The following is a 20,756-nucleotide window of genomic DNA, read 5'->3' as shown; positions in this document are numbered from 1 at the left end:
GGATTTGTCTGGCTTGGCTGCTGTCAAACCCTTTATCACAGTGGTGTTATCTCCCTCCGCAATCACCTCTTGGAAACCTGTCTCCACAGCAAACTCCAAGGCTCTTCGACACGCCAAAACCTCTACTTCTTCGCTACTGGCAACCATAGGTCCCTTAGCACACAGCGCTGCCATCACTGCCCCAAAATTATTCCTTATTACAGCACCAAAGCCCAATGCTTCCAGATCTGAAAAAACTGCCGCATCAAAATTTAGCTTAAACATATTCCCTGAAGGTGGACACCACGACTACACATTCTCTCGAGTTGTATGGATAGCCAGTTGAACTCGTGATTCTTTAAATTCATCAAGTGAGTCAAAAGCTCGAGAATTCAGTCTTGAAGGATCTTGAGCTTTCCCTCCAAGCCACACTTTGTTTCTTTGGTTCCATATTAACCAACAATGGACCCAAAAAAGCGCTAGCTCTTTTTCCAATATTCTTAGGATTAATTCTTCAACCAGCTGCATAAAATCCCTGTGTTCCGTGCCCACTTTCTACAACCTACGTGGACCACCTGCCCACACGGCTTGTGCAGCCTCGCACTCCTATAGCACACGAAGAACAGATTCTGGTGCTTGGTTACAACGTTCACAAAATGCATCCAAGACCACTTTCCTATGAAATAAATTCTCACGTGTAGGCAGAATGTTTTGGCAAGCTTTCCATGCAAACACTCGAATTTTATTTGGTACTTTCATCTTCCAAACTTTCGCCCAAACATTAGATCCTCCCACCACTTTTGAGCTCTCTCCCAAGTCCTTTTCTTGCTTTAGAATTAATTGGGCTATGTGGTACCGGATCTCACCGTATACTCCCCAGTTTTAGTATGGAGCCAGATCATAGTATCTAGAACCAATCTATGGCTCAATGGAATGTGTAGAATTGCTTCTGCATCCTCTCGATGAAATACATTCACAATAAGCTCCTGGTCCCAAGCTTTAACCTACCAATCACTGAGCTCGGACACTCTCCATTCCCACTCCTCCACATGTGGTGAATGGATAACTTTGTGTGTAGGATGGTTAGGAATCCAGCTATCCATAGTTACCCGAATAGATGACCCATTGCCCACCCTCCAACAGCCACCTTTCCTTAGGATTGGTTGAGTTGCTAGTAAGCTCTTCCAAACATAAGAACTATTTGGGACATTTGTAGCTTCAAGGAATGTACCATGCGGGAATGTACCAAACGTAAAAATCACTTAACTTTTTAAATGCAACTTGTAATAGTTTTTTTTTTTTTTCCTATTTTATTAAAATATTCTTGTTTTAAACTTGGTATATTTTTATAGAAATGGGGCAAGTCAAACCTGATCCATTTCCATTATCCTTTCATTTCTCTTTTCTTCTCCCATAGCTCTTCACACATCAAGAGCTCCATCAACACAAGAAGTCATCACCAACCCACGCCTAAATGCAATTGACCAAGTACTTTGTAGCTCAATGGTATTGATTGCTTTCCGCTACAAAGGTATTGATAGCTTTCCTTTATAAGAAAAATAAAAGTTTGAATCTTTATAAGAAAAATAAAGGTTTGAAATTTTGAATCTTCTTCGCCATTGTTGTAGTCCAAAAACCCATCCAACCAATGAGGGTGGAAACTACCAAAACACGAAATAACAAACTAACACTAAACTACAATACATGCTGATTTTGCGCCAGCACTATAACTCAAGTTAAAGCCTAGTCCATTACCAACGTTCTAGGGAAAGACGAAAGACTATTTGAGAGGATTTCTCCACTTCTCATTCGTTGCAATATTACTTTCTGCGAGCTGTTTACGCATATATTTTTTTTTCTCTAACATCACAAAATTTTTATTACTTAAACCGAAATCCTTATCGTATATTTCAATCTATATAGAATTATAATACTTTATATTATTCTCTGCAATAAACAAGCCAGAACGTGAGATCAAAGACGCCCACTTTCTGACACTCCTTATTTATGGGCATGAAGGTTATATAATCAGACTGAAAGTCTGAAACCACAATAACAGGGTCTCAGAGACCATGCGTCTTCCAATATTTCATCAATCTTCAGATTGTAAACACAATAAACCAAAATTCAAGAGTTTGGTGTAAAGAACCTGATAGCACTTAACAGGCAGTTATGTTTTATTATCTAAATCCCAACACAATTTGCTCCACCATGCTTAGAAAACATCAAGCATGCCAGTTTCTGCACCAATTTCTACAATCACATCTCATTAACCTTTCAAGGAATGCATTCTTTTCTGCGTGTAAGCACCACTCAAATCTTTCTTTTCTTTTTTTTCTTTTTTTTCTCCCATCAATGCAGACTGAAAGCAACATAATTGAAAAAAGCAAATCTAGACGATGAAAACAAGTCTTTGAAAGACAAACATAACATAACAAGAAAATGTTATATAACTTCGTTTTCCAGACCCGCATAACTCCATCCGCACAACCACCAAGTATACCCCGCTGTGTCTTAAGAAAAGCAAGCTATAAAGGCTCACAAAAATATTTCAACTAAAGTTTCCAACAACAGTTTCTGAATTATTATAAAGAAACTACTTGGGGCCAATGTCCTTCAGAGCACAAATCTGCTCCTCTCCCATTGCAGACATCACAGAGACAACCAGGTCCTTGCCTTCAGCAAATCCATCCTTGATCTGCACACAAGGATTAATGACGTATTCAGCTATCCGAATTTTTTTTAAAAAGGAAAAAGGAAAGACAGAATACAAGTTGTACACGTAGAAAATCATTAAGAAAAACTACAATTTCTATGGACCAAAAACATAACCAAAGGTTGGGTAAATTTTAGGTATAGTTCAGTGTTCTCCAATTGAATTCAAACATGTGGTTGCATTGAATGTAATTATCATTGGAAAAGATAAGATTATTTGTGTTTCATTGGGAACCTAAAATACTAGAACTAGGTTTTACCCCCAAAGGTTCCAGAGAAGAAATGCACCCAAGTTAAGTCATCAAAACAGGAAACAAGTGGAGCGAAGTAACATATTGTAGCAAAGATTAAGGCCCATATATTCCGCAACACAGAAAGATGATCTAAAAGCAAAAGAGTAGAGCCTCATGAGAACTTCAGGTTCAAACTTTGACCCAAAAAAAAAAAAATGCAACTAGAAACCAACCTGGGTCAGCAAATTGTCATCAGTTGGGAGCTTCAGATCATCCTTGGTGTTCCCATTTTCAGTCAGCAAACTCACCTAAAAAAAAAATGCAATCAAACCAGTCAGAAACCAACATTCATATGAAAAATTGACTCAAGCACAGGAATAATGAAAAGAGACATAAAAATTGAACATACAAATCCATCCTCAGAGATATCAATCAGCTGGTAGTCAGTACGGTTGACATGAGGAACCTGCGTAACACACCCCACAAATACTGAAAACTTATAACAATTAAAGAAGCATAACCAATAGAGAGAAGAATAACAAAACAAATAAAAACATACATCACAGTTATGGGAAGATGGCACAATATCTTCAAGTTTCTTGGCAGTGAAAATGTCAATTCCAACAAAGTGGCACTTAGCATGACCGTGCTTGCCAGTCTTGGAGGTGGAAACTTCAACAACCTTTCACAACAAACAATCATGATATACATCAGTTCATGAAACCATAACTATAAAATCATCAAACCCCAACATAAATAGCAAGACCACACCACCAAAATCTACTTCCACATTAACTTAACTACAACAACAATCATGCCTTAGCCCAAAATATTTGCAAACAGCTATAGATCATCAACATACTAGTCAGATCGGCCACTCCCACTAGTATTCTTTTCTCCCCTTATCTATCAAAACTCATCATGCCTTGGTCCTAAAATCCTGGGATTCGATAAAAATCCTCGACATACTAATCCGAAAAAATCATATTACTCAACTCCATGTATCTAGACACCATCAAGGTTCTCATTTACATGATAAAAGCAACAATCTAAAAAACAAAATTTGCAACAGTACCCAGATCAATAAACCAATATGGAACATCAAATGGAAATGGGCAACAACTATGGATCTTAAGTACGCATCATTCAACTACATCACTCAACTAAAAAACCCAGATAGCAAATCAAACAAAACATTCAGAATTATTCAACTACATCATTCAACTAAAAAAACCCAGATAGCAAATCAAACAAAACATTCAGAATTATTCAATTGTTCAAAGTTTGTTCATTTCTAAGCCCCATAAACAAATAAAAATAGTCAAAAAGAATATTCCTAAAAACCCTTTTGCTTTTTGGGTCAGATCCGAATCATCTAAAGCTTAAAAAAAAAAAAAAAAACCAAAAAATCAGAACCAACAAAAAGTACAGATCTAAGCCAAAAAAACAAAAACCCAGAATCAAAAATAGATTTTTATCTTAGAAACAGAGCTAAAAAAAAAGATTGAACCTTGCAAGGACGGTTCTTGATGACGATGTAGCCATTCTTGCGAATAGTACCAGCTTGCTGAGGGTAAGTCTTGGAGGCTCCGGCATCGGCCTTGGACTCGAAGTGGTGCTCCTCACTGTCCGACATGTCGTTTTTTTTTGGTGGGTTTGCTCTGTTTGACTCGGCTTCTCTGAACTCAGTGGCTTGGATTTGTGAGTTGAGTGACCGATCCCGGAGGCGGAGAGGAAGAGGAAGAGAATTTATATAATAGAGAAGAGAAACCCAATTGTGTCACGGTGCTTATTCTAGGGTTTCGTGGTGGGCCCAGAAATGGTTTGGACCGTTGGATCTCTGTGTTTTTGGATAATATAGAGAGGCGTTTGTTTTACGCAAGTGTTTTTTCTTTTTTCTTTTTTTTTTAATGGGCTTTTGGGCTTTTGGGTGTGTTACTTCGCTGTGGAGGTTGGTGGGTGACTGATGTGTTGGATTGGTCCATGAGGCCCAACAGCCAATGAGAATCAATGCTAGAGGCATTTCCATTTTTGGTTGTTTTTTTTTTTTTTTGATACAAAATAGAATTCCACTCTAATATAATTTAAATGTATATGTGTGTGAAGCTTTTATCTAGAGACTTGAACTCCGGCTCTTACCCTTCACACCTGACAAATATTTATACTTGTGGAGTGATCATTGCACTAATGATTTGATTGTTTTTCAAATCATTCAAAATGGGGAGAGATTAGAGTAGAGGAAGATAATTAGAATGTAATAAATTTTTAGCATATTTGTTTTGGTTGCCTTTCATTTTCTACTCTCCTTTCATCTCCTTCCATTCTAAATATATTTTAATGGCATAAAATTTAAATATATATTGTGAAATGTATATAAAGTTATACAAGTGAGGAAATTAAGTTGCTTATGAAATTCATTCTATTATTGAGGTAGCAATTTGCTTTGGAATTGTCAGATGTGGGAATGACAAAAATGTCACGATCTATCTTAATTGATAGATCACTTTATTATGCATGTTAAAATACCCCAAACCTATCATGCTCATAACCTACCTCACTTTCGTTTGTGCAAGTTGTCCCTACCTTAGGGTAGGAATATGGTGGATATAATACACTAATAACCCAACATCATCCTGATCCAATAACATCCCCACCAAAAGAGGTGGATATTACATTATTACTCAAGGGTTAGAAAAGACCATACTCATTTTTTGCAATCTCGCTTTCATAGAAAAGGAAAAAATTTGAGCCATCGTTATGTCATCTAAAATGAAATGATATCTTTATTCTAATGATTGAGGCTTTTTTTTTTTTTTTTTGTCAAAATTTTTGGTACATGCATTGCCATTAAAGTTTCAAGAATAATAGTTTCTCAAAAAAAAAAAAAAAAAAAAGTTCTAAGAATAACTGGAAATATAAAAAATATAAATAAAAACTACATTAAATAACAGTTCAAATTTTTATAGCAAAAAAAAAAAAAAACTTGTGTTTTAATTTTTTATATATAAATTTTTTTTAGAATCTAATTTATATGTGGATAAATCAATTTGAAAATAAAAAAGAAAGTGGCCCAATTTTGTAGGCAATGTTTTAGTGGGAATTAAAATTGTATTTTTACCGAATTATTCTTTAGTTTTGTCTCTATTTAAACATAGGAGGTGTAGGGATATTTTTGAACAAGAAAAAAAAAAAAAAAAAAAAGGATCCCAAATAAGAGAAACCCTTTAAATAATAGTATAGATAGATAAAAGTTTTGAATAACCCTCTAATACAAAATGGAATCTTTATCTAAATTATTAAGGAGATTGTGTCTCAAAGAGCTACACCGTGTAATCCTTTAAATTCCACGAAAGTTTAATAACTTTTTTAACTCCTTTAAATTCCACAAGAGTTTTGAATAACCTCTCACACGAAATTGACTATATGTAATTTTATTTTATTTTGGGAGCAAAGTACGCAATGTGTTTTAACTTTTAAGCATTTGGTTTGGGGTTGGGAATTAAGGAGCAACCAAAGGTGTAATGGGAGTGTTTGAGTCAGCTCAGTTTTGTAGTCTAAGCTCTACCCCCTCCACATGTATTAGGCAAGCCCACCATTTTTTTTTTAGCAGATGAGTTTTTCATACCAATATGTATACCATATACCTAAGTTTTTAAGAGCAAAACTTAGACATTGTATCATAGGAATCTTATTTAAATTAAAACACCTGATTGCATTGACCAATAGAGTACAAACAATATTATTTTTTCAATGAGAATTAAATTCAATGCAAGTTGCATTATGCAACTATGCATTCAAATTTAATTAGGAAACCTATGTAGTGCACCTAGGGTACTGTTCTGTACCTAAGTGTTAATCTTTAAGAGCATCAGCATCCGGCATGCCATATGCCATATGGAGGCTGCATTTAGCATTTTTGCCCCAAATCTCCCCAACATCTGGATTGCTAAAAGCCAAATATTGTAAAAAAATTTAGAATTGTGCTACAGTACTATTCTACTTTTAGAATTATACTTTAGCACAATTCTAAACTTAAATACTATTATTTAATTCTCTCTCCCTCCTATTTTTATTAAATAATGATATCACTCTTTTTTCTTCTCTCGTCCTTCTCTCTTCAGACCCAAAACCCATAGCTTTTGTGCTTTGTCTGCTCTCTTTCTTGGTGCATATCGGTTGGCTGACGGCTGCGATCGAGTGTGGTGGTTGATCGGTGCGGATTGGTTGATCGAGTGTGGCGGTGTAGGTTTGGGTTCGGCGTGGTGGTTGATCGAGTGTGGTGGTGGTGTGGTGGTTGATTGGTGCGGTGGTGGTGTGGTGGTTGATCGGTGCGGATTGGTTGGTTTGGTGGTGGTGTGGTGATTGATGATGGTGGAGCCGTGGAGGTGGGGTTGCCGTGGGTGGTGATTGATGATGGTGGAGCCGAGTCGTGGAGGTGGGGACCGTGGGTTGTTGTTTTCTTTTTTCTTTTTTTGGTGGTGTTGATGGTCGGAGAGGGTGGTGTTGATGGCCTGGGTTTTGTTTTTGTTTTTTTGTTTTTTTGGTGTTGATGGTAGATTATGAGTTGCTGGTGGTGGTGGTGTCAGGTGTTGATGGTAGATTATGAGTTGCTGGTGGTGGTGGTGTCAGGTGTTGATGGTAGATTATGAGTTGCTGGTGGTGGTTGTGTGGGTTTGCGTTCGGCGTGGTGGTTGATCGAGTGTGGTGGTGGTGTGGTGGTTGATCGGTGCGGTGGTGGCGTGGTGGTTGATCGGTGCGGATTGGTTGGTTTGGTGGTGGTGTGGTGATTGATGATGGTGGAGCCGTGGAGGTGGGGTTGCCGTGGGTGGTGATTGATGATGGTGGAGCCGAGTCGTGGAGGTGGGGACCGTGGGTTGTTGTTTTCTTTTTTCTTTTTTTGGTGGTGTTGATGGTCGGAGAGGGTGGTGTTGATGGCCTGGGTTTTGTTTTTGTTTTTTGTGGTGGTTGATCGGTGCGGATTGGTTGGTTTGGTGGTGGTGTGGTGATTGATGATGGTGGAGCCGTGGAGGTGGGGTTGCCGTGGGTGGTGATTGATGATGGTGGAGCCGAGTCGTGGAGGTGGGGACCGTGGGTTGTTGTTTTCTTTTTTCTTTTTTTGGTGGTGTTGATGGTCGGAGAGGGTGGTGTTGATGGCCTGGGTTTTGTTTTTGTTTTTGTTTTTTTTTGGTGTTGATGGTAGATTATGAGTTGCTGGTGGTGGTGGTGTTAGGTGTTGATGGTAGATTATGAGTTGCTGGTGGTGGTTGTGTGTAGTGCAGTGGTGGTGGGCTTGTGGTGATGGTGGTTTCAGTAAATGTTGCGGTTGTCTAACAGAAAGAATGAGAGAGAGAGAGTAAATAAAAATGTGTAGTATTGTAAATGAGGATGATTGTGGGATATATTATTTTATTGGGTAGAAATATTATTTTAATAAGTAGAATAGGAAAATGAAAGTTGGGATGCTGGAGGTATTGTAAAATGGTAAGGTATAATTGATAAAGTTACTTTTTGAAATGGTAAAATAAAATTAGATATAGAAACCGGATGCGGATGCTCTAATAACATAATTTAGACATCGAATGTTTTTAGAGCTTAATAACAATCCAAATGACAAGCTCGTTAGAGAACAAGTTCAGCTCAATTAGGTTTTTTTAGTAAAACCAGAAAGGTTATCAATCAAACAATTTGCATCAAACAACACAACCGAAAGATTGACAATGTCACAAAACCAATACCAAAGAATTCCACATAAATTGCCATTTAATCTTCATGTTTCTCCAGCTATTAACATATTAATAAAAATGAGTTTATCAAATGATTAAATTCACAAACAGTAGGAGCAACACAACCGAAAGATTGACAATGTCACAAAACCAATACCAAAGAATTCCACATAAATTACCACTTAATCTTCATGTTTCTCCAGCTATTAACATATGAATAAAAATGAGTTTATCAAATGATTAAATTCACAAACAGTGGGAGCCTCAAAATTCTTCTACTTTAACAGCATCACGAGTCATTTCATAGGCATCTTTGGGCCTTGATTTCTTCACACCAGCTGTGAACCATACTTTATCAGATTTGTAGCTTTCGACAGCCACACTGGTAACCTTGACCCAAACCAGAACCTTTGCCTTCATTCCATCTATTCCAGTGAGCTTTCCCCTTGATAATGTCCCTTTAACACGAGTGGCATACCTTACAATGGACGAGTCTTTGAAGCTCACCTCACATGCAGAGGGCAAATACACTATGAGCTTGGACCTTGATTCATCAAATTCATAACATGTTATGTTTCGAGGGAAGAGACCAGGAGGAAGGTTGTACTCTCGGAGAAGATCTGGCAAGGCTTTCGATGGCTTACCTGTAAGAAGGGTAAGCTTTATTTAATCTCTGAGAACATATTTGTGATGTAAATAATCTTAATACACTATGGCATCTTGTCCAGGTGTTAACCAATTATGTAGGGCCTTGATATCCTACATTTGTTTGAGTAATACCAAGTGTTAACCAAGTATTCATTTCATGTTAACCAAGTGACAGAAAATTATTATGGAGCAGAAGTAACTGCAAAGTATGTACACGTCATTAGGGCAATCACACCAATACATAGTAATCTTACCTTTCAGCTTGTTGAACACCCATTTTGCCTTCTCTTCAACAGTATTAGAAAGAGACTGATATTCAAAACAGCACAATTAGTTTAAAGTTGATATAGGAGTCATCTACATGTCACATCACCAAATAAATAGCAAAAAAATGTCATTTGCTTTCATTTTAGATATGCTCATACTTAAAATTAGATGGTAAATTTGAGGGTAGATTTGTCTCTTCAATGAAGCTGCCATTGCCAGATAATTTCCGCAGTTTTAGTTCACCTATTATGTAGAATATTCTGCTTCATTTGTCTCATAAAGGCACTGTCACGTGAATATATACCAAACTTTTGCAGAAATGGACTACAAAACCTTTTATATACAACCCAATGATGGAGCAAAAAATCTTTATGTACAACAAATTCAATATGCGAAGATTAATTCTTTATTTTAGAAATTTTTTGGATGCATATCAAAAGGAAGTATAACACTTTAAAAAATATGCATGTGATGATGAAAATTTTCACATGGCACCATGTGTGCTGTTTTGGATAGCAAATCTCAGGGCTGTAAGAGGGAAGGAAGCTAGGAAGCCTCCAATGCTTGGTACCTTGATTGATTTACTTTCTCTGTGTGTGTATATATATATATATATATTAATAGTTTAATACCTTCTTTATTGTCTACAAGAAGTCTTTCATAATTTCATTTATTTATTAAAAAAAAAAAAAGATTTCTAAGGAAAGAAGTATAGTTTCTTGGTTAATAAGCTTAATTATAGCATTAGCCATCCTCCTCCTCATATAATATTGGTAGGAAAGTTAAGATGAATACAATGATTTTGCAGAAAAATGAATGTTTCTCAAAAACAATAATCATAGCAATAAAAGATCAATATAGAGATATGGAATGGAATGTTATATGTAGAGTTTTGAGTATTGTCTTTATAACTGAGAAATTGAAGGACCTAAAAGTGGCAAAACGAGGAATGTGTATAAAAGAGTATCATTGAGATCATCAAAATTCACACTGCATAAACAAATTAGTAATGCATTACTCTGTTATTGAAAAATGTGATCTCTTTCTTTATTTTGATCCAAATTATTGATTCACCATTTTAAAAAAGAAAAAAATGGGAACCGACTAGAATTGTTTCTTTCTTTTCTTTTAAAATCACCAATAAGCTAATTAGCTAAACATTAAGCAGGATATGAATCGAGATAAAAGAAACTGTGGCAAGTGATGTTTCAATTATATTAAATGACATCCATTTTTTTGACTTCTTTTAAAATTTCAAAAAATCTTTTCAGCCTTTTTGGGTAGAAACTAGAAACATTCCAAAGATTGTTGTATCTCAGAAATATCAAACTATGCATTCAAGAAATTAACAAAGATTTCACCAAATAGGAATCAAGTGCGAGCACTAATCCAAATGAAAACAAAGAATTTCCCTTCAATCTTAATCTCATTCCACCAAACCATGTGATGTTTAGTTAGATCTTACAAATTATCAAGTGGGTACCTTGTATCAAGCAGCATTATGCATATAAAGATACAAAAAACCAGCCAAGAAAAGAAAAATATTGAGAAGAACGCAAATGAGTGATTAGTGAAACAGAATATAAAGAAGAATTAAAAGATAGAGCCAAAGAAAATGTGGAGAATTCAGGTGGAACATACAGAGAGGTCTTCAGTGATGTTGGAGATCTCTGCCTTGGCTTTCTTGGAAATCCAAAAGCTCCCAACTTTTGTCAGAGCTTTCTCCATTTCTGTCTCTCCCTTCCCAGTCCTCTCCTCTCTCAGTCTCACACTGATGAAAGAAGAAGAAGCTGAAGTAGTTTCTTCACCAAAAACTCTCTCTCTATCTGAGACACAGGATGCGTCACAAGTAACAACTCACAAGACGGCACGGCACAAAGCCGTGCCCACAAACGTAAAATAAAGATTATAAAGAAAATGAAGAGGAGGTAAATAAATTTGAAATTTTGAATGAGAATTAAAGTGTATAGTAAGAAAAATTATGTAAGATAGAAAATTAGGAATTATATGATTTATATTTATGATTTATCACAGTGTTTTTTTTTTATTTTTTTATTTTTGAGAAACCAAACTGGGTCTGGGAGTAGCCTGGATCACCGTGTGCCAGTGTTTTGTAGTTTAACTGAATGACACAATTTTTTTTTTTTTTTTTAAGTTTAGTAATAAATACACTCACCCCAAACAATTTAATAATAAATAAAAAAAAAAATTCAAACTTCCAATAATTTCTGTGGATAATAATTAATACAGCAAGTCATACTGTCACAAGTGCTTAAGTGGTTGTTTCTAATTTGCTCTAAAATTTTTTTTAAAAAAAAGGTGGTTGTTTGAATTTTGATGCTTTAAAGACAATTAAGCTACTAAGGCCCTGTTTGGTTGTGCATTTTAAACAACATTTTTTAGTTTTTAAACAGCATTTCACGTATTTCAACACACTTTTTCACCCCCACGTATTTCAAAAAACAATAAACAACAATTTTCAAACTACTCTACCAAACACCCCCTAAACATGCTTAAAGTATTTTGCAAGATAACACAGACAAGGACAGCACACTTAAACATACTAGCTTCCATAACGACATTCTATCTCATTAGCAACACACACACATATTTATATATATATATATATATATATATTTTGAGAGAATTTCAACTTTCAACTTATCACGTCCGCTCTTAATAATAGTTCTTTATTATCAGACTAAGACATCAATTAGTTTTTGGTATAGGCAGGAATTGAACTCAAGATCTCTTATTCAATCATAAAAAATTTTACTAATTAAGTTAACTGGAACTTACGTTTTAGCAACATATATAACAATAGAAGAATGACAGGGTGTCTTATGAATTTTCATGAAATTGCTACTCTTTTTATGCCATAGAGGTGACATTTATTAGGATCAATTTTTTTTTTCTTCCGCATAATTTTTAAAGTTTTATTTTTTTAAGTACAATATAATTAAACCCATGGCCCTCCTAGCTTTTCCAATTTCCCATTAGTATGGGTGCTACAATTAGAATTTTACAAAATATAATTGATTGGCCCCCTCTCAAATTTCAGAATTTGATCCCTTAAAATTTAAAATTTGGACCTTAAGCATTCATAAGTAGTCTCTCCAAATTTTCAAGTAGTCCTAAAAATCTCAAAAATATTAATTAGCGTCAAAAAACCCTCAAAAAATTGAATTGATACAAAATAGACCCCCAAGCAAATTACCATCAGGATAGCCCATTTTGTAGCCCATCATGGCCTTCCAAGTACCAAAAAAAAAAAAAAAAAAACCAAAATTCTCCTTTTTAATACATTCCAAATCACCAAAGATCAATTTTTTATAAAAAAAAACCCAAAACAAATCTAAATTACTGTGTGTGTGTTGCACCTAACCCATCACGCCACCAATCACCTCGCCGTGAATCTATGGTCGTCCATCGACTCCAAGCTCTGTCACAGTACCACTGGTATCTCTCTCTCTTACTCGATGTTTAACTTGTGAACACCAATTAATATACTACTAAAGACTAAACTGGTGTAGTCGGTTTACTACTTTTGTACTGTGCTATACAACTCTGTATGTTGTACTTTTGAGTTTCATTCGTGGGTTTGACAATCTCAATAATATATAAAAAAAAAAAAAAATCATGAGTGAATGTGTTATTGAAAGTGAATATTATATAATATATATAAATATATATAATAGTGTCATGTATTGTATTAATGTATTTATATTTGGTTTTGAAATTTTTTGCTTAATTTTTTAATTGAATTATTTTATTTTATATATATAACTTAATTGTTTGTTTATCTCACTATACATAGTAGTTTATGCTTGATTATTCATATTAGTGTAGTGTATTGACGATTGATATGGGATCATCCTAGTTTACAAGATGGAAAATAAGATTTTGAGTAATTTTTTTAACTATATATATATTGCTAAAAATTTAGCTTTGAATCAATTATAAATGATTTTAATAAAAAAAATATAGATCACAATTTTGTCGAGTTAAAATTATTTATGAAATAATTTGTTTTACTTAAGAACTTTATTGTATTTACTCTTTAACTTGGCCCCTTGGAAAATATTTATAGCTCCGCTATTGATTAATCCTATAATTTATTTTTATCTTACTTGACGAGGAAAATTATGACATGTCACCTCGTCTAGAGATTAGTTTAATAATCTAGCCAAAGTGGCAGCTTGGGTTATCGAAGTGGTAGGTGGACAGGGCATGAAAAACTCCAATCATTAGGTATTTAATAAAAAATAAACATATCTTCGCTGAGAATGTCATGGAAGATATTAAACATCTTATTAATGGTCTAGAGTGGGTATCTATTTCTCACACAAGGCGTAGTGGTAATAAGGTGGCTCATGTGTTAGCGCAACATGCCAGAATTAGTATTGAAGATTTGTATTGGATAGAGGATTTCCCTCCTCCAGTCATTGAACAATTGTATCAAGATGCTTACCTTTTATAAATGAATGAATGCTGTTTCTCTCTCTCAAAAAAAAAAAAAAAGGAATAGGATTAAAATTCTTCATAATTACATTTTCTTTTTATATTTTTTGTAATTACAAATTTTTAAAACGATAAAAAATTAATAGTTATATCATCAATCAAATGTTTAAATTTTAAGTTTTTATAGTTTAAAATGATACATAAAAAATAATTTTATTATAAAATACATACAATTTAACATTTAGATTTTCAAAATATATAACTATGTTAATTTTTTTAGTGGGAGTTATAGTCATTGATTACAATCAAGTTTATAGTCTAATTTTCTTCTTAAAAAAAAAATTATAGTCTAATTTTCTTCTTAAAAAAAATTATAGTCTAATTTTGTCTTTAAAATTACACATAATTGATCATCTGCATAACAAATTAGAAGAAAATAGTTCCAAATATGGTTTTGAGCTAAACCTTATTATTATTATTATTATTTTTAAGTAAATCAAGCAAAACTACAATTGCTATTTTTTTTTTGAAGCGGGAGTTTCAACTTATAGCATGTCCGCTTTTGATAGTTGCCCTAACAATCCATCAATTAAATTTAAAAAATTGGTACATAAATTAAATAATTTAAAACTAGGAAAAAAAAAAAAAAAAAAAACCTCCCAACATGTAAAAAAAAGGTTGAAAAAGAAAAAGAAAATGGAGAGACAACAATCAACGTTCAACAACCACCACTAGTCAAAACACCAAACCCAATCTCCATATCTCCCTCTCTCTCATACACACAAACACACAGCGAGAGAGACACTTTACACACACACACACACACAGAGAAACAATGCAATGGAGGTGGAGAGCCCTAAGCACCATAACCAGAACTTTTTCCTCCTCCTCAACTTCCACAACAACAACAACAGCGCCGCCACCTTCTGAATTCCCCAAAACCCTGGAGGGTCTTCGGGCCCGCCTGGCCCGAGAATCTCCGACCCTATCGGAATTCGCGTACTCCGTCGAAGTCGGCACCAAGAAGAACCCTCTGCCCAAGCCCAAGTGGATGAAGGAGGCCGTTCCCGGTGGCGAAAAGTACGTTCAAATCAAGAAGAAGCTCCGTGAACTCAAGCTCCACACCGTCTGCGAAGAGGCCAGGTGTCCTAACCTCGGCGAATGCTGGTCCGGCGGCGAAACTGGCACCGCCACCGCCACCATCATGATCCTCGGCGATACCTGCACTCGCGGTTGCCGGTATAAAAACAAATTATGCATTTCATGATTTTATCATTGTCTAAGCTTTCATGATTTTTAGTTCTGTAAATAGAATTTGATTTGCAATGCCAATATCTAATTTGAACATTATTCAGCGCACTTTTTTTTTTTTTTCAAAAAAAAAAAAAAATCAATATCAAATAATTAGAATTCTTGTTATGATTAAAAGTAAAAGAGCCCAGTAGAATTCTATAGTAATCTCATTACAATAATGGGTTTCAGTTATTAGCTTAATCGGTAAAATCCCTTGTTATCGAATAAGAGATTTGGGTTCGAACTTTGGACCCTAAATATAAAATAAATGGAAGGGTAAATTGTCTATTTAGTCCCTAACCTTTTGGTATTGTGTCAATTTGGTCTCTGGTGGATGGAAAATGGTCACTCTTATTATTAAGGGCTGGGATCATTTTGACATAATACCAAAAGATTAAGGACCAAATTGATGCATTTGAGTGGTCAAGAACCAAATTGACACAACGTAAATGTTAGGGACCAAATACATAACGGATGGGTAAAATGTGACTTTTACCCATCCAAGTTGTTTCCTGCTTCTTATTTCTTTTGTTTTAATAAAGTTGGGTATGTTTGTGGAATCGATTCTGTAAGTTTGTGAAGAGGGATGGATGGATGGGTGTATAGTATACTTTGTTTGATATTGTAATTCAAATTGTTAATTTTCTCAGGTTTTGTAATGTGAAGACGTCGCGTACACCTCCACCGCCTGACCCGAATGAACCGGGGAATGTGGCGGAGGCAATTGCTTCGTGGGGTTTGGACTATGTGGTGATTACAAGTGTGGACCGGGATGATTTGCCTGATCAGGGGAGTGGCCATTTTACTGAGACGGTGCAGAAGTTGAAGGCACTGAAGCCAAATATGCTGATAGAAGCCTTGGGTATGAATGAGCTTTTGGTTTTTTATTTTTTATTTTTAACTGTGAGAATTAATGAATGTGTATATAGATGTCAGAATAATTGAAAGGTTTGCAAGTATAGCTAATTGTTATTGAGAAAAGCAATAGATTGCTTGGAATTTAACCATAAACATAGGCCAGTGGACACTACAACTAATGCTGCACATGCGGAAAATGTGTTGCTTTTCTATTATTGCAATTGAAATCCATTTTCTTGGATTGCCAGAATTGGCATTTGATTTAGTGACCCTTTAAGCTCTGTTTGTTGGGTCTTTTCAAATGAAGCTTCAGCTTTTAAAAAGCGGAAGCTGCCTGCATCTTTTTTTGTAAAGCAGAGATTATTTATTTCACCAAGTTTGTGGAGTGGCTTTTGAGAAATGCTGCTCAAAGCAACTTAGCTTGTTATAGTTTTAAAACCTGCAGCCCTGGATTGGGTGATTAAGCCTTTTGTTATGATCTGTAAATAGTGCAGCTCTGTATGTTACAGACAGATCCAAACAATGGCCCCTACATACTTCTTTTATAATTAATTGTAAACTTTACCTAGACTATGGATTGGATGGTTGAACTTGGATGCATTGTTATACATGATAAGGGTTTGCTTATTTATAGAAAGTTGGATTACGTTGTATGACTCTTGATGTTAACATTTCTGGGTCTTCTATATGTGTCTTGGTTCTTTCTGTCATGTTGCTTGCACTTTTTTGGATTGTGCGAATCCTGATTTTGAAAATGTGGTTCATATGCCATGCAAGCCCTTTAATTCGCTGGTTGTGTAATCTCTATTGGTGGTGCTGGAGATTCAACTAGTTGAGCTGAATAGTTTTTGTTTTAGAGAGAGGCATTTGGATACTTTATTTTTATGGGACTTACTGTAAAGTTCTCCTAGACAGTGGAATGCATGGTTAAACATGATTTAAATCTGCTTATATATAGGAAATTGGAATGCTTTACCATGACTCTTGTGTTCATTTATGTCTATAGCTGTTTTAGAAGCATCTTTGTTCTTTCTGTGATGTTGCTTGCACTATTTTGATTGTGCAGTTCCTTGGAAAAGTCATAGATAGCTTGGGATTTAATTGCAATTGTAGCTAGGCTAGTAAACACCATGGCTAATGCTGCACAAGTTGGCAATGTGTTTCCCATTTTCTGTTATTCCTGTTGGAGTCATAACAAGAGGGATAAAACAAACCTCTAGTAGTTTGGTGTGCTTTGAGTAAGCACCAAGCAAGATAAAACAAACTTCTAGGTTTTTAGCACATAGGGTTGGCTGGAGTCAGCACCTAACCATTGGAAAATTTCAAGAGATAGTTTATTCATCATTCAAACTGTAATCTATAAGACTGTCTTCATATCTAGGAGTGTGTTATTGTGCTTATATAGACTATTAGGACTAAGCCTAATTCTAATTGAAATAGGAACACCCGAATTTTAATTTATTTGGGAAATCCCAATTATTGAATTAAAAAAACAACCTTGACTCTAGGAATTAAATAAAATACGAATTTATATAATTTACTAATAATACCTAAATTAAAATACATTTGACTTCGAAATTTAAATAAAACTGGAACTAAAAAAATATTGGACAAAGTTTAGTTACAAAGGCTACAACCTTACTTAATATCTTTTTATTTGAGGTGAATTTTGACAAATCCACCATTGGATTACATCTTTTTCTTATATCCTTCATGTTTGCAAAATTTCTAGAAAATTAAAAATCAATAACTATGTCACCAATAAATTGTTTACATTGCAAGTTTTTGTAGTTTAAAATTATGTATAAAATATAAGCTTATAGATTATATAGTAAATAATATCCGATTGACATAAAATTTGACATGTGTATTAAGTACGTAAAAAACATACAATTCAATGGTTAGATTTTCAAAATATGTAGTAATATTTATTTTATTGAGTAAAGTTGTAGCCTTAGGCTATAACCAATTTTGTAGCTAAACTTTGTCTATAAATATTTCTTTACCTTTCCTTAATCGGTTGCTTACACTATTTTCGATTGTGCAACTCCTGATTTTTCAAAATTTGGTTCATCAGCCACCCAAGCCCTTTAATTGGCTGTTTGTATAATCTTTTTTTGGTGGTTCTGGAAGTTTGACTAGTTGAGCTGAATAATTTTTACGTTGGAATTTTTTATAGGGAAGCTCATGTACACTACTGGCAGTTTTAGAGCAAGGCATTTGAATACTTGTTTTGGAACTTATTATACACCTAAACTGGGGAATGCATGGTTAAGTTTGGATCCAAATGTATACATGATTTGATTCTGCTTATATGTAGGAAGTTGGATTACTTCACAAGGACTCTTTGATTTATGCCCATAGATGGTTTGGATCAGTCTTTGTTCTTTCTGTAATGTTGCACTATTTTGATTCTGCAGTTCCTGATTTTCGAGGAGATGCTGGCTGCGTAGAGAAAGTGGCGAAATCAGGATTAGATGTCTTTGCTCATAATATTGAAACGGTTGAAGAGCTTCAGAGTTCTGTGCGTGATAACCGTGCTACTTTCAAGCAGTCTTTAGATGTTCTAGTGATGGCCAAGGACTATGCTCCTGCTGGAACACTTACCAAAACTTCAATAATGTTAGGCTGTGGAGAAACACCCGAGCAAGTTGTCAGAACTATGGAGAAGGTGAGAGCAGCAGGTGTGGATGTGATGACATTTGGTCAATATATGAGACCGTCAAAGCGCCATATGCCAGTGTCTGAATACATTACACCTGAGGCTTTTGAGAAGTATCAAACTCTTGGCATGGAAATGGTATGCTTGAATATTATATGTTTTGATTATGGCACATTAATTAATTCTATTTTTACATGCATGGCTTGTTTGATCAAGTTTATTGTAGTTTGGGCAGATGATCTGTCTTGGGCTATGTATGTGGGTGTGTATGTGTGTATTCTATGTTCATTCTTTGCATGCTAGTGACTATGATTGGTAGTGCTACAGCATTTGCTCCCTCTCTCATTCTTCAATCCCCCTCCCTCTCTCAGTCCCCTTCCTGCAACATGATGGTAATAATAGTACTCTATTAGGAACTTTTATATATTTCCAATTTGGACTTTCTCAATATTCACTTAGAATTACCTGATTGTAGTACCCTTTAATTGTGATGGTGTGTTCTCCTCTTTAACTTTACTGTGCTTACTTGGGAAGTCATTCTACATGTAAAATATATATTTATACTTCCTCCTATGGAGGAGAGTGCCTTTAGTGACCAATCATTTTCTCTTCCTAATTTTTTGTTTTTTATTTATGCTTTAGGGTACTAGTATAATAATGCAGCAGATTGAACATTATTGGATTATCAATTTGGTTTTATGCTAGGGAGGTCTATCATAGAAGTATTTTTCTTACTTAGATGTCTAATGGAGAAATATAAAGATGTATGATAGAGGAGCTAGGGAGGTAATTTGGTGGACTTTATTAAAGAAATGAGTTCCTCTAATATATATTATGGTGATTAAGGATATGTAATGATGGAATTGTAACTAGTGTGAGAACAAGTGGAGGTATCTTACATCTTGCTCAATCAAAACAAATACGGAAGAACATTCAAATGTTAGGATTCCAAAATCACAGTGGAACAACAATGAGTCAATGAGATATTTGCTTTCTTGCCTATCCCTGGTTAATGTGATACATTGTTTTGAATAATGTACTTTACTTTGTATTAAACATATGCTGATTGTCAGTTGATCATGTCAAATGTAAATTAATCATTCTCTCTCTCTCTCTCTCTCTACATGCATAAAGTTGACAATAAGTATTTTTTTTCTCAATGTGAGTGCATGCATAATTATTATCAGTTGTGTGCTTTGGATGGACAGGGATTTCGATATGTTGCATCTGGTCCTATGGTTAGATCTTCATATAAAGCAGGTGAATTCTACATCAAATCCATGATTGAATCAGATCGGGCTGCTTCTTCACAGCTTCCTGTTTGTTGATGAGTATTTTTTTCCCTCTGCCATATAATATCATAAAATCATCACTTACTGTGTATTGTTTAAGTGATAATTACTTGGGCTTAAGGTCAATCGGCTTTAGTTCTTTTTTAAAGTAGCTAGAACCTTATAACTCAATTAGCACCTCCTGGTGTTTTTAACAGAGACATTTAAGGTTCAATTCTCTCCTCCCCCACTGTAACTATAAAAAAAAAAAAAAAAAAAAATGTACTTTTCCAAAGTGAAATATGGTTAGGATGAAAATAGAAAAGAAGGCTATTCCTCTTGGGTGCCAAATTCATTATGGTATAAGATAAGCTTGAAATTGTGTGGACACCAGTTACTCTGTAATCCTAACTTGGTCATGTACATCCAATTCGTTGTAATTATTCAATTTTGTTCTGCTGCTCTTTCTTTGATGATAACCCTTTTTTTTTTTTTTTCTTCTTCTTCTTTAAGTTGCTGAATATCTACTATAGTGCAAGCACTAATTATTAATCATATCCATGCTTCATTTTTGGTTTTTGAAAACCTCCTTTGCCAATTAGGAACATACAAATATGCTGAAGATCTCAGTCCATTTCCTTGTCTT

At 34.8% G+C, this 20,756-nt stretch overlaps 3 protein-coding genes across 3 annotated transcripts; 1 reads left to right on the top strand and 2 right to left on the bottom strand.

Moving 5' to 3' along the window:
• Positions 1 to 2,372: 2,372 nt before the first annotated feature.
• LOC136064404 (eukaryotic translation initiation factor 5A-2-like) lies at positions 2,373 to 4,682 on the bottom strand. Its single transcript, XM_065766095.1, has 5 exons — positions 4,438 to 4,682; positions 3,487 to 3,609; positions 3,337 to 3,393; positions 3,161 to 3,235; positions 2,373 to 2,677 (listed from the first exon to the last, which is right to left on the bottom strand). Exons 1-5 carry the CDS (start codon positions 4,561 to 4,563, stop codon positions 2,576 to 2,578), a joined length of 483 nt encoding a protein of 160 aa, XP_065622167.1. The 5' UTR covers positions 4,564 to 4,682; the 3' UTR covers positions 2,373 to 2,575.
• Positions 4,683 to 8,659: 3,977 nt separating this feature from the next.
• On the bottom strand, positions 8,660 to 11,679 carry LOC111985778 (uncharacterized protein At5g01610). Its single transcript, XM_024017427.2, has 3 exons — positions 11,207 to 11,679; positions 9,553 to 9,607; positions 8,660 to 9,294 (listed from the first exon to the last, which is right to left on the bottom strand). Exons 1-3 carry the CDS (start codon positions 11,291 to 11,293, stop codon positions 8,915 to 8,917), a joined length of 522 nt encoding a protein of 173 aa, XP_023873195.1. The 5' UTR covers positions 11,294 to 11,679; the 3' UTR covers positions 8,660 to 8,914.
• A 3,067-nt stretch (positions 11,680 to 14,746) lies between these two features.
• Positions 14,747 to 20,583, top strand: LOC111985777 (lipoyl synthase 2, mitochondrial). Its single transcript, XM_024017425.2, has 4 exons — positions 14,747 to 15,265; positions 15,970 to 16,181; positions 18,598 to 18,977; positions 20,048 to 20,583. Exons 1-4 carry the CDS (start codon positions 14,862 to 14,864, stop codon positions 20,165 to 20,167), a joined length of 1,116 nt encoding a protein of 371 aa, XP_023873193.1. The 5' UTR covers positions 14,747 to 14,861; the 3' UTR covers positions 20,168 to 20,583.
• The last annotated feature ends 173 nt before the right edge of the window (positions 20,584 to 20,756 follow it).

Source organism: Quercus suber, unplaced genomic scaffold (genome assembly GCF_002906115.3).
Source record: "Quercus suber isolate HL8 unplaced genomic scaffold, Cork oak 2.0 scaffold_24, whole genome shotgun sequence".
In the NCBI taxonomy this organism is placed as follows: Eukaryota; Viridiplantae; Streptophyta; class Magnoliopsida; order Fagales; family Fagaceae; genus Quercus; species Quercus suber.
This window is presented reverse-complemented; position numbering and strand designations above follow the sequence as displayed.

Coding starts and splice junctions, on each gene's coding strand:
- LOC136064404 (XM_065766095.1), bottom strand. CDS start 4,563: ATGTCGGACAGTGAGGAGCACCACTTCGAGTCCAAGGCCGATGCCGGA. Junction 3,610..4,437: donor TCAAGAACCGTCCTTGCAAG/GTTCAATCTTTT, acceptor TTGTTGTGAAAG/GTTGTTGAAGTTTCCACCTC. Junction 3,394..3,486: donor CATCTTCCCATAACTGTGAT/GTATGTTTTTAT, acceptor TGTGTTACGCAG/GTTCCTCATGTCAACCGTAC.
- LOC111985778 (XM_024017427.2), bottom strand. CDS start 11,293: ATGGAGAAAGCTCTGACAAAAGTTGGGAGCTTTTGGATTTCCAAGAAA. Junction 9,608..11,206: donor ACATCACTGAAGACCTCTCT/GTATGTTCCACC, acceptor TTTGAATATCAG/TCTCTTTCTAATACTGTTGA. Junction 9,295..9,552: donor GGTGTTCAACAAGCTGAAAG/GTAAGATTACTA, acceptor CCCTTCTTACAG/GTAAGCCATCGAAAGCCTTG.
- LOC111985777 (XM_024017425.2), top strand. CDS start 14,862: ATGCAATGGAGGTGGAGAGCCCTAAGCACCATAACCAGAACTTTTTCC. Junction 16,182..18,597: donor TATGCTGATAGAAGCCTTGG/GTATGAATGAGC, acceptor TTGATTCTGCAG/TTCCTGATTTTCGAGGAGAT. Junction 18,978..20,047: donor AAACTCTTGGCATGGAAATG/GTATGCTTGAAT, acceptor TTGGATGGACAG/GGATTTCGATATGTTGCATC.